Genomic DNA, 13,544 nt, shown 5'->3' with positions numbered 1-13,544 from the left:
AAGTATACACGAAAACTCGCTAGGACATTATATATATATCAAGGCAATGGCAATGGCAATGGAAGGGGCTGACTCCATAAAAATGTAAAATTTCATTTTTACCCTTTAAATTTTATAGAATTTTAATTTAAAAATTATATTTTGATCTCTTAAAATTGATAAAATTTTGATTTACTCTTTTAAAATTATAAAAAATATAAATTATTAAAATTTTAAAATTGTATTTTAACTCTCATAAAATGTACAATTTAATTTGAATCTTCCCAAAAAATTATTTAACTACGCCTACATATGGTTTATCTAGAGTTAAACTCGAACTTAAAATATTAAAGTTCTCAAGGTCTCAAAATTGTTGATCGTAATAATTATATATTTTTGTTATCTTTTACGTTTTGTTTCTTGTTTAATAATTTTATAAAAATACATGTAAGTATTTAATTATAATATTAACTTTGAGATTTTGTTTTATTTTTATTTTTAATCAATTTATTTCTCATTAGAACTTTTAAATAATGGTAACTAACAAAGTTTTTAAAATCGTTAAACCATTGGTTCCCAATCTGGTCGGTTAGATCAATTCAATTGCATAAATTATTAAAAATTAAAAGGAATATAGAAAATTAGTTCAATTTGTCTGACTACCTAGTTTAACCGATTTACGGATCAATCAATTGAATGTCTCATTCTAAACTGGTACCCCAACTAGTTCCCCAACTTGATGGACTGGTTAGGATTTGAAAACAATGGTAACTAATTAACTTTTCATAAAATAATTTAATGAATTAACTTATTAATATATAATTAAATTAAATATAAATTAAAATATTTATTTTAATTGAAATCAAATATATATAATTTTTATAGAAAAGTGACATATATTTAATTTTATAACATTTTAATGTGGGGTTAAAATTTTATTATTATTAATTAAAAATTAAAAATGAATAAATGAAATAGAAAATATATAAATAAATAATAAGGGTATAATTATTTTTTATTTAAAATTTGGTTGGTAAATAGATTTGAAGGAGTTAATATGATTTCTTCAAAGTTGAGCAGTAAATGGACATTCTCTTAAGTAAATTGAATCTTTTAATCATCTTTCCATGTAGATAGAATATTTAATTCTTTTTAAGATGGAGAATTGCAGTTGACATTCCAAATGAATGACGGATCAAAGTTGATAAGCTCAAGCAATGTGAAGCTTCACGGCCAAGGAAAGGAAAGTCTACTCCATGTGATCTCACCATCCAATTTTATGGCAACATTTAGTTGGAGGGATGCAGTTTCCAAAGCAGATATTGACTGCTAAGCTTTGCCACCAATGGAACTTCATGGTTGAGCAAAGTAAAAGTTTGAACACAAAACACATTTGCTTTTTCAACCCTCTTGAGATTGAAATTTTTGGCACATCAATATCCAAATCTCTACAATTAATTGATATCAACATGCTTTGAATCCACTAGCTTACTGGCTTTTCTCAGATTAAAATCATATAGTAATAAGTAATAACGACACAAAATGCAATGACATTGGCAATTTGGCACATTGCCTAGTTGATGTTTGAAGCAGATCAACTGGAGTTACCTACATGTTCAATATTAATTATTATAAATCGAATATTTTATTCTGATTTTTCATTTTTTAAAAAAAATATTTTTATCATGATTTTAAGGAGGTAAGTTTCCATGGATCAAAACTTTAAAAAAATAAACTTAATCGTATTTGACATTCACATCCTGGTCTGAATAAATTGCTTTGTTTTATCTGGTTGAATCTATCAAAAACCGATTGCCAAGTCTTTGTTCATCAAAGTCAAGAAAAAGAAAATATAATAAATCATTAATGCTTGTCTTTCAAATAACTATCAAAGAAAATGTTATTGATCCATATTTTAAAAATCTCAGAATTCAAATATTGAATTTATGTGATCAAGTCAAGTAAATATTATTATTTTGATGTTTATCTCCCCCACATTGTAGATGCTGGGTTTTAACTATAGCCTGAAAATACAAAAAAAAACTAATTTGCAACATGAAATGTGCTAACATAGACAAAACTCGAAACTGTTAATCGAAACAACCAGTAAACACACAAGTTTTGTCCTATCTGTCGTCCAAAACAACCCCTTTGCATATTTTCAACAGTCCGCTTTGGATTGCCTACTTCTGAAGATTGTAGCTTTTTCAAACCTGTGCTTCGAAAACCAGTTACCAGTTTGTGCTATATTTTGCTAGGACAAGACAAGAAACAAAGTGAGATAAGTGGGAGTTTGTGGAAATGGGTGCATCGAGTGAGGCTCTTACCCAGGTTTTGATACCTGTAGCTGCCTTGGTGGGCATTGGTTTTGCTTTGCTTCAGTGGCTTTTGGTCTCCAGGGTGAAGGTCTCATCACATGATTCAAGCAATGGGTATAAAGTAAAGCTGATTGAAGCTGATGAAGAAGAGGAGTGTATTGATAACATTGAGATTTCTATCAAGTGTGCTCAGATTCAACATGCCATTTCTCTTGGTAACCTCTTTTCTTTCAATTGCTCCTTTTATCAGTATTTACGGTGTTTTTAACATAAAGTTCGATTCATATCATCCATTATGTTCTACTAAAAATGTCAATGTTCCCAGGTGCAACCTCTTTCCTCTTTACCGAGTACAAGTACCTGGGTATCTTCATGGGTGTATTCGGTGTCATCATTTTCCTCTTCCTTGGTTCAGTTAAGGGGTTCAACACCAAAAGTGAACCATGCACATATAACAAGGGAAACACTTGCAAACCGGCCCTGGCGAATGCCGTCTTTAGCACGATTGCTTTCTTGCTTGGGGCTCTTACTTCTGTTCTCTCAGGTTTTCTAGGGATGAAGATTGCAACTTATGCCAATGGTAGAACAACTCTAGAGGCAAGGAAGGGTGTTGGAAAGACATTCATAACTGCTTTTCGCTCGGGAGCAGTCATGGGTTTCCTGCTTGCAGCCAATGGGCTTTTGGTTCTCTATGTATCCATTTATTTGTTTAAACTGTACTATGGTGATGACTGGGAGGGACTTTATGAATCTATTACTGGTTATGGTCTTGGGGGTTCTTCTATGGCTCTCTTCGGAAGAGTTGGGGGAGGAATATATACAAAAGCAGCCGATGTCGGTGCTGATCTTGTCGGTAAAGTCGAGAGAAATATCCCTGAAGATGATCCACGAAATCCAGCTGTGAGTTCCCACAGTTCCTGAACCTATTAGCCTGGAATAAGTTCTGTTTGTTGTTTAGCTTCTAATAATTAGTTCTGAGTCTTATACCACTTATATTCTAAACGATAAACAATTTTTATACAGGTTATTGCTGATAATGTGGGCGATAATGTAGGAGATATCGCCGGCATGGGTTCCGATCTATTCGGATCTTATGCTGAATCATCATGTGCAGCTCTTTTTGTTGCATCCATATCATCCTTTGGTATCAATCACGACGTTACAGCAATGTCTTACCCCTTGATCATTAGCTCAATGGGAATCGTGGTTTGCTTGATAACTACACTCTTTGCAACTGATATGTTTGAGATTAAGAATGTAAGAGAAATCGAACCATCCTTGAAACAGCAACTCCTTATCTCCACCATCCTGATGACTGCTGGGATTGCCATGGTCAGCTTCTTTGCATTGCCATCAGAGTTCATTCTCTTCGATTTCGGAAATGAGAAGGAAGTGAAGAATTGGTAAGCAAACTGTAAACTGTTTTCTCTTCATTTGAAGGTTCCGGTCAGCTTTTATCAATTTATGTACCATGCAGGCACCTTTTCTTCTGTGTTTCTATTGGCTTGTGGGCTGGACTTGTGATCGGATACATTACAGAATATTACACTAGCAATGCTTACAGGTAAGGACATTAAGATGTTACTCATCAATTCCTTTGATATGCCCATCTTTGATGCTTACTGCCTCTTCAAATACTTGTAGTCCAGTGCAGGATGTGGCAGATTCTTGCAGGACAGGCGCTGCAACGAATGTGATATTCGGGTTGGCCCTGGGATACAAATCTGTCATCATTCCCATATTTGCCATTTCGATTTCTATTTATGTGAGTTTTAGCCTGGCTGCAATGTATGGAATTGCTGTGGCCGCTTTAGGGATGCTTAGTACTATATCCACCGGTCTTGCAATCGATGCTTATGGTCCCATTAGTGACAATGCCGGTGGTATTGCTGAAATGGCTGGAATGAGCCACAAGATACGTGAAAGGACCGATGCTTTAGATGCCGCAGGAAACACCACCGCAGCTATTGGCAAGGTGAGCGGCTTATGTTGATTCCATGATCTTTATTCTTCAAATTGGTTGTTGGTCCTTGAGTATTTTTGCATGTTTCTACTGTTAAATTTCAGGGGTTTGCGATCGGCTCAGCTGCACTCGTATCTCTTGCTCTATTCGGTGCCTATGTTAGCCGAGCAGGCATCAAGTCAGTTGACGTATTGACACCAAAGGTTTTCATTGGCTTAATAGTTGGAGCCATGCTACCCTACTGGTTTTCAGCCATGACAATGAAGAGCGTTGGAAGTGCGGCTCTCAAAATGGTCGAAGAGGTTCGTCGGAAATTCAATTCAATTCCGGAACTAATGGAAGGCACGGCAAAACCAGACTATGCGAACTTGTTAGAACAAAGAAGGCAGCAACAGGTTATTTGCTTAAGAACTAAATGAAAACCAAGAGCAAAATGAAAAGAACTTGAGCACAAAACATGGATGAAAATCAGCAGCAATCTTCATTGATTGATAATGAAAAATAAATACAAAGTTAACAAGTCAAATGACCATTACCTAATGATTCACCTACTCCCGCTAATAATGAACTAATACAAGTTAAATTTTAAACTAAAGCAAGCTGATGTATCAGCCATTACATCCATTACATCAAAAATCCTACTAACTTAGATTACAAATTACAAACAAACTAAAGTTGGTTACATTGGAACAAAAAGAACAAAAAATGGTCCTAAGCTAGTTGCTGCATTCGGTTCTGCTCCACTGCTGGTCTGCTTGCTGACTTGCTGGCCATATGTTGCATTGCAGGCCAATGCTTAACAGAACTGTGTAAAGATTTCAACTGATGCCTCACTCAGGGCAATGATCCCACCTGGTGCACTTGTTATGCTTACTCCACTCATCGTCGGAACCTTCTTAGGGGTCGAAACACTAGCTGGTGTTCTAGCTGGCTCACTTGTGTCAGGTGTGCAGGTAGCCATCTCAGCATCCAACACAGGAGGAGCATGGGATAATGCCAAGAAATATATAGAGGCAGGGGGTAGTGAGCATGCAAAGTCACTTGGTTCAAAGGGTTCAGATTGCCACAAGGCTGCAGTGATAGGAGACACAATAGGGGATCCCCTCAAGGACACATCTGGTCCATCGCTCAACATCCTCATTAAGCTCATGGCGGTTGAGTCATTGGTGTTTGCTCCTTTCTTTGCAGCTCATGGAGGCTTGCTTTTCAAATTCATCTAAACTCTTGCCTTTAGTTACCCAATTTTAATATCTTCAAATAAATTGTAGTACTTTTACTCATGTTTTTTTTTTTTCATTGAAATTTGAATATCCAATTTTTATCGTTTAAACCCCAAGTACTCCAGCTACTCCCTGACATTATTCTTATCTTTATAATAAATACATTGAAGTTAGGTGTGTTTCATAAATTACTCAAAATTTTAGTTGTTTTAATTTTTATATAATATAAAATTTTCAATAACAAATGTTGAATAAAATTAGTAGATAAGTAGTTATTTATCATTAAATGTATAAAATATTACATTTATTTTATTTTATTAAAATTAAAATAAAATGTCATTTAAAAAAAGAAATATTCAAATTACCATATTTATTTTTATCCAGCACTATCCAAAATATTATAAGATATTAAATTTATAAGATTAAAATTAAGAAATAAATAAATAAAATTTTAAAGATCAATATTTACTTTAATCAATCAATATAATTTATATTCTGTACTTATATTTACTAATTTATCAAATAATTTTTAATATAAATTTAACACTTATCAAATTCAATGCTTAATTTTTAACATTTAGAATTTTAATTTATCAAACCCCACTTAATTTTGAGAATTTTATATTTTTGAGTTATTATTAATTTTTTATTGAAATTTGTTGGTTGAGATTTTAAAATTGATTTTCCTGGTTCAAGTAATGTTGGATTACTTTACCTATTTTAGTTTTTTGAGTTAGAATAATTTTTAAATTTGGATTTTTATTTTTATAGTCAACTTGAATTAAATTATATTTAAATTTAAATTAATCAAATAAAATTTTAAATTTAACTACTCTATTGAATTTTTCAATGAATATCTAATGATAGAATTATTTTAGTTTTGATATATTAAAATAATTCTTAAATTTCATTAATCAAATTTGTAAATTTTAATTTGATAATATCTAAAATATTTTCAGATGTTATAAAACATATAATCATGTTTCTAAGGGCCCTAACATTATAAACTTTCAAAATGTTGTAAACCTTTTTTAAATCAATTTTATATTTATAAGTACCGATAACTTCTAAAGATATCTAACAAAACTTTCAAAAGAAACAACGTATCGAAATTTATAAAATAAGTATCAAAACTTATATTTAAAATAAATTTTTTTACTTTTATAAAATAATATATTTACATTATTATATTTAAATTTCATTTAAAAATATAAAATATTAGGTTAATAAGAATTAAATTATGATATAAATAATTTTTAGATATTGTATAAAAATATTTTTTAAATATCAAGTAAAATATTTAAGATTTAATTTTTCAAACATCGATTTGAGATGAAAGTTTTTTAAAAGAAAAAGATTTTTATGCACAATAAATATTATATTACAGATATATTTCTATGCTATTTTCTCTCAAATTCACCTTTAGTATCTATCTAAAACGTAAATATCTAAACAAATTTACAAATTTTCTTTTACCAATAGATGCCATAAATTTTAATGGAAGTTTCGGGATGATAAAACTGAAACCCAAACGCTAATACGAGACCAATTAAGAGACGTAAATAATCTGCTGCTACGCCTCAAACCAACGTCTAGGTGGACGGCCTCTACAGTTCTGTGGATCATTGCCTGCTTGCCACATGTAACACAATTCCGCTGAAATGAGACGTAACGTACTCCTAGCCTAACAAGGCAAAATCCTCCTACGTGTCACGTGAAATTCCTAGCCAATAAGTTTTTGCCACGTCAACTTAGTGACACCTGTGAATGACATGTCATCAAGCCATTGGCTTCAGTCATTAACTTCAGTCCACGTCATATTTACAGAAAATAATAATACCTCGTTTTAACTGGGCCGTAAAAAGTAAAAAGTAAAAAGGAAGAAAACCATTGAAACGCAACGAGTATTATATAAACGGTACCAAAACAACCCATCAGACTATCAGTGCACTGCAGTTCTACATTCTCGCTCCGTGGAGTTCAGCTATGGCGATTCCTAAACGGATCCCTAATTTTATCTCTCTAATTCTTGTCTCTTTCTTCGTCATTGCCTCTGCTGAAGTATTCTTCGAAGAGCGTTTCGATGGTAAACTCTTTCTCACTCATTTTCCCCCCGCTTTCTAATACTCAATCTACATGCATTGAATCTTAACGTTTTAGATCGTTTTTTTTTTTGTTTGAATCTTTTTTTTATTTAAGAGGTTTTGATATTTTAACTTGACGTAAATGAATGGATCGGTGATTTTTAAATGTTAAGTAGGTGATCTGGCTGTTTTCGATGGTTCCTTTACTCGAATGATTAATTTCGTTTAAAAGATGTAGTGAGTCGAGTAGATCTACACGTAATATGATTCCATAAAAGGCTCTAATTATAAAAATATATAAATTATTAGAAATGTGTTTGAATTCTTTGAGAAATGGGTGTGAATTTGTGTATTGTGTTTCAATTGTTCTGTAACTGTAGAGGATAATTGGATGAAATGATGATTAATATTATCATTCTGCTTTAGTTTATGTTATTTGATGTATCTTGAGAATGAAAACACTAGTTCTTAGCAAAATTAATTAGATGTTATGGTCTTTTAAATCAGGGTAGATATCAGAGTCTAGCTAATGTGTTCCTACTACTTAACGTACTATGCATGGCTGCGTTACTAAAATTTTGCTTTCCCTTTAACAAACGAGAAGCTGCTTATGTTTTTATTGTACGTTTCACTGTTTTCAAACAGAAGAATTTGACCTTTTCTTTTTCTGGCTGATTTTGCATTTCTATTGTTTTTAAACCAAAGATGGATGGGAAAGTCGGTGGGTAAAATCTGACTGGAAGAAAGATGACAACATGGCTGGGGAATGGAATTACACTTCTGGAAAATGGAGTGGGAATCTTAATGACAAAGGTATTCAAACTAGTGAAGACTACAGGTTCTATGCTATTTCGGCTAAGTTCCCAGAAGTTAACAACAAGGGCAAGACTCTAGTCTTCCAATTTTCTGTCAAGCATGAGCAGCAGCTTGACTGTGGTGGTGGTTACATGAAACTACTCAGTGGTGACATTGACCAGAAGAATTTTGGTGGTGACACCCCATACAGGTTTTACTTTATGATCTAACCTCTTGGTATCTCTAAAAGATTTTATTGCAGATTTACTGATTTTTTTGTAATGTTGGTTGGGTGCAGCATTATGTTTGGGCCTGATATCTGTGGAAGCACAAAGAAAGTACATGCTATTCTTCATTACAAGGGGACAAACCACTTGATGAAAAAGGAAGTTCCATGTGAGACTGACCAACTTACTCATGTTTACACATTTATTCTGCATCCGGATGCTACTTACAAAATTCTTATTGATAATGTTGGGAAACGAACTGGTAGCTTGTACACTGATTGGGATCTTCTCCCACCGAAGAGAATCAAGGATCCCAGTGCGAAGAAGGTATTAGTCAGAATTGATGTCTTTTTGGTTTTATTTTATCATATGAATATTTGATACAACTAAGAACTTCGCATGATGGCAGCCTGAAGATTGGGATGACAAGGAATTCATCCCTGATCCTGAAGACAAGAAGCCAGAGGTAACAACCTTCGTATTTTAACCCTTCCATGGTTTTGTTATGCTTATGCAAGCTAACCTCTAGTTTTTGATTTCCCATAGGGTTATGATGACATTCCAAAAGAAATCCCTGATCCTGATGCTAAGAAGGTAGTCATTTAATGCTTCAGTAATGCTTCTATTATAAAAAGGGCATGCCTTATTTGTAATAAAGGTTAATGGTTAAAATTATTTACACCAGCCAGAAGATTGGGATGATGAAGAAGATGGTGAATGGACACCCTCAACAATTCCCAACCCAGAGTACAATGGCCCATGGAAGCCTAAGGTTCGTGAAATCCCTGTCTAATTGCCGCATTTAATTTGACATTTTATGTGTAACAATTCTTTTTCTATCTGCAGAAAATCAAGAACCCCAACTACAATGGCAAGTGGAAGGCTCCAAAAATTGACAACCCAGGTTCATCGCTATTTCCTGTGTAGTGCTTTTTTTCTTTTCTTATCAATTAAAAATTTTTCAAGTGATTTATTACTGTGTTTTTTATGTGGTTCACAGACTTCAAGGATGATCCTGATCTTTATGTTTTCCCCAACTTAAAGCATGTTGGTATTGAATTGTGGCAGGTATCACTTTTTTTCTCTCTACATCTATCCTATTACCATTCCATGCCATTTTAGAACTATAACAAGATAAATGTTTGGTTTTTGTCAGGTAAAATCTGGAACATTGTTTGATAATATCTTAGTTGCTGATGATGTTGAGTATGCCAAAAAGCTAGCTGAAGAAACATGGGGCAAGCAGAAGGATGTATGTCAATCTATGTATTTCAAACTGTTCTTGTTGACCTTATTTTTGGGGGTGATTGTGCTTGTGGTTGATTTGATTGGCTTTTGCAGGCCGAGAAGGCTGCATTTGAGGAGGCAGAGAAAAAGAAAGAGGAGGTATATTCTTGACTATCAAGTGTCATACTTCTGCCTTGTTTGCAGTTCTCTCTTTCTAACTGATGTAACATGACCTTCAGGACTCCAAGGATGACTCCGCAGATTCTGATGTAAGTCTATAACATGCCTTGTTAATGATATAATTTTACTTGGATTGCCATCTTTCTGGTTTTCATTGTGTTTAACGGATTATCCAGGTGGATGATGATCATGGTGATAGTAGTAGTGATGATGGTGAAGGAAGTGAGTCTGATTTCGATAGCAAAGCAGACGCAAGCAGAGACAGTGTTCAGAAAGACGTACATGTAAGTAGTTCTTTTCCTTTCTGCATTTGCCTATATATAGTTTTTGGATGCCTCATTAATCAAAATGATTATCCCTTTGAATGCAGGATGAGCTGTAAGGTCAATCTGGTATAGAGAAAGCGCCGCAAAAGTGCTCTTCAAAGGATCTCCATTTCTCTTTTTATTTTTTATTTTTAATCTTTGCAGCTGTAGGAGTAGAGGGGAAAGGAATTGCCATTGCAGTTTGCGTGCACATTGCTGTCTTGATCTGAATTTTTTTTTCTTTAACTTTTGTTAAGGGTTTAGAAACAAAGAGGTTTTATTCTATGCTCAAGATTATGAAATAGTTTAAACTATGCCTATGAATTTTGATAATAATTTGATAGTCTGATCCTCTGAACTCGAATTTCATCTAACAGAAGTTTATTATTAAAGGACTTGACTTAAACAAAAATTGAAACGGTATAAATATTTCGGATTCAAATTTATTTGAATTCAAAAGATATAAAAATTTTAAAAATTGGAATTATTTTTATATAAATTAACTAAACTCAAAATTAATTAAAATGTCTTATGAGGAGAAGAACCTCGCATGTACGTATGACATTTTTATGGTAAAATTTTACTATTACTTGTAGTATTTATGAAAATTGTGGATTTAAATTTTATATTTTAAATTTTAAATTTTCAATCATTACTAAATGATAATTATTAAATTCATTAAATTAAAATTTATTGTTATATAAAATCTGATGCAATAAATATATTATCAATTGTAATTTCATGTTAGTTATTGCCATATAATTTTTAATAAAAATTTAATTAATGAATTAATAGTTATTTTTGTTTCAAAACTAAAATTCTAAAATTCAAAAAGTATATAATATTAGAATTATCTAATTGAAAAATACTAATTAACGTTATGATTGTATGTATCCTACACTACTAGTTATTAAATCAATATGTATAAGAATTATAATTGATTAATTCAAAAGTATAAAGACTAAAGTTCAAAGTGTAAAGAATAAATTTATAACTTTCAAAAGTAATAGCAAAATTTAACTTTTTTTTTTTTCATTTGCTACTCTAGACCGCTACATTAGAGCGCGAACTTTGCGGGCCACAAACATGTAAATTGATAAATCAATTTGAATTTAGATGATTTTTAAATAAAAGTTCAAAAATTAATTTTAAATTTTTATGATACAAGAATAAATATATTATATTTATATAAAATTATACACTGAAAATAATTTAAAAATATAGTGAGAAATAACTTTAAAATGTTATATAAAAATTATTTTTAAAAACAAATATGAGTTATTGATTATTTTTATTTACTTGAAAATTATTTTTAAAATATTTATAAAAATTTAGAATTTTATCAAATACTGTCCAAAATTTATAAAAGAAAACATAAAAAAATCCAAAATTCTAAACTCAAAATTAATGTAAAAAATTAAAAACGAAATGAAACCAAACCCACTTAAAAAACATGAAAAGTTGGAAAAGAAATCCAAAAATCTAATTGGACAAAACCGTACTTATTCCTAATTAATTAAGAAGGTAGTTTATTGATATTTACTTTTATTTTATTTTAAAATTAGTTTACTTAACTATTGAAATTAATCACTAAGTGGCTTTTTAGCTATAAAAAATTTCTTATTGCTCCTCCTATTAAACCATATCAGTTGTCTTACGGTATTTGTTTTGACTGATTAGTGAGCTGAACCTTTCTTTTTCTATGTCATTGCTTTAAGCCTGATTGTTTGCTTGCTTTGATAATTTTCTACAAGTTAAAAACTACTATTGTCAAAGATTAAATTATAACTTTAGATTGAGTCAATTGCATCAGCCACAACTGGTAAGTCAACTATTGCGATATTCAAATTAGTTATGCTGAAATTATTAGAGGAGTAAAAAAGTTGTGCAACAAAAAATTTGTTGAAATCACAATAAATTTAGAAAATAAAATATTTTATAATCCAGATTGACTGTTAGAATTATATAATTTTATTAATGAAATATGAAAAATTCATATTATTGAGTAAAGAGCTAATTTTAGAAGAGTTCTTATTAAGCTTTCATAAATTTTAGTTGAAAAACAACTAAAGATCAAGAAGCTCATGATTTATTATTAAAATCTATTTTGGATCGAGATTGAGAAGAACTAGAAATTAGTTTTTAGATATTAAGGAGATAAACAATCTTCTTGATATATTCCATATTTTATTAACAAGGAATAAATAATCCAGTTATAAATAAAATATTTAGATTATGTTTATATAATAAGGCTAAGAATATCCTACCTATAGACATTTTTACAAAAATAAATGGAGCTATTTGTAATCAGCAAGTTCAATTTCAAAAAGCTTTTTTTGAATACTTTTTCCAAGCTTATGTATTTACAAATTATTCAAATGAAAATTTTCCTACTATAAAATTTAGACTTGATCCTGAACCATTTGATATAAGCTATATTGAATGGGGTTTTGTTAAAGAAATAACAATTTAAAATTTGGCTTAATAAGTCCAAAAAGCACTTATTGAAGGAATTCAATCAAATTTGCATTCAAGGGTGATAGGATTTAAAGTTAAACCAAATTACTTTATATCTATTACAGATCCTTTGATAGAAGAATGTTTATGCCTTAGAATTCAGACAAAAATTATGAAATTAACGATTTAGTTGAAGATCTAGCAATTAGTTGAACTTCTATTAATGAATATACTAATACAATAGAAGTTGAAATCAAAGAAATTAATAATAAAATTATTGAACTCTTTGAACCTAATAAAATCACTAGTGAAATACAATCAAAATTATTATATTTAAGAGATCTATCAATTCCAAGAGATTGGATGGTAGAAAGAATTAATAGTTCAAGTACTTCTAAACCAGTTAGTACAATAAAATATGTGTCGTTTGGTGATAAATTATCTTTTAGAAACACGGCTATAACAAATACAAATGATAATTTGGTTTTACCCTCAAATACTCAAATAGAGGATGATGAGGAAAATCCAAGTAGAAGTTCTATATTTTCAACACCAATAGGAATGAAAACAATTCATATTCCTATCTTTCCCACAGAATCGAGCAGAAACTCCGGATCTTCTAGAAATGCTAGAATGGAAGAAATACAAACTTCAATAATACTCCAACAAATGAAACTTGAAACAAGTGATGTTATTACATTTTCGAATTTCTAATCTAGGAAAGAGTACACATATATTGAAATTACATTTCAATTTAAAGAATATAAAATATATTCTTTACATGCTTTA

At 31.0% G+C, this 13,544-nt stretch overlaps 1 protein-coding gene and 1 pseudogene across 1 annotated transcript; both read left to right on the top strand.

Annotated features, from left to right (window-relative positions):
• The first annotated feature begins 1,984 nt into the window (after nt 1-1,984).
• LOC108456194 (pyrophosphate-energized vacuolar membrane proton pump-like) lies at nt 1,985-5,504 on the top strand (annotated as a pseudogene).
• Nucleotides 5,505-7,385: 1,881 nt separating this feature from the next.
• Nucleotides 7,386-10,634, top strand: LOC108454242 (calreticulin-like). Its single transcript, XM_017752632.2, has 13 exons — nt 7,386-7,566; nt 8,270-8,570; nt 8,658-8,913; nt 8,996-9,052; nt 9,133-9,180; nt 9,272-9,358; nt 9,433-9,490; nt 9,587-9,654; nt 9,743-9,838; nt 9,928-9,972; nt 10,053-10,082; nt 10,170-10,277; nt 10,364-10,634. Exons 1-13 carry the CDS (start codon nt 7,467-7,469, stop codon nt 10,373-10,375), a joined length of 1,266 nt encoding a protein of 421 aa, XP_017608121.1. The 5' UTR covers nt 7,386-7,466; the 3' UTR covers nt 10,376-10,634.
• The last annotated feature ends 2,910 nt before the right edge of the window (nt 10,635-13,544 follow it).

This window comes from Gossypium arboreum, chromosome 13, assembly GCF_025698485.1.
Source record: "Gossypium arboreum isolate Shixiya-1 chromosome 13, ASM2569848v2, whole genome shotgun sequence".
NCBI classification, from domain to species: Eukaryota; Viridiplantae; Streptophyta; class Magnoliopsida; order Malvales; family Malvaceae; genus Gossypium; species Gossypium arboreum.
Note: the sequence above shows the minus strand (reverse complement) of the source record. Positions and strands in the feature narration are given on the sequence as shown.

Coding starts and splice junctions, on each gene's coding strand:
- LOC108454242 (XM_017752632.2), top strand. CDS start 7,467: ATGGCGATTCCTAAACGGATCCCTAATTTTATCTCTCTAATTCTTGTC. Junction 7,567..8,269: donor CTTCGAAGAGCGTTTCGATG/GTAAACTCTTTC, acceptor TTTAAACCAAAG/ATGGATGGGAAAGTCGGTGG. Junction 9,655..9,742: donor TTGGTATTGAATTGTGGCAG/GTATCACTTTTT, acceptor GGTTTTTGTCAG/GTAAAATCTGGAACATTGTT.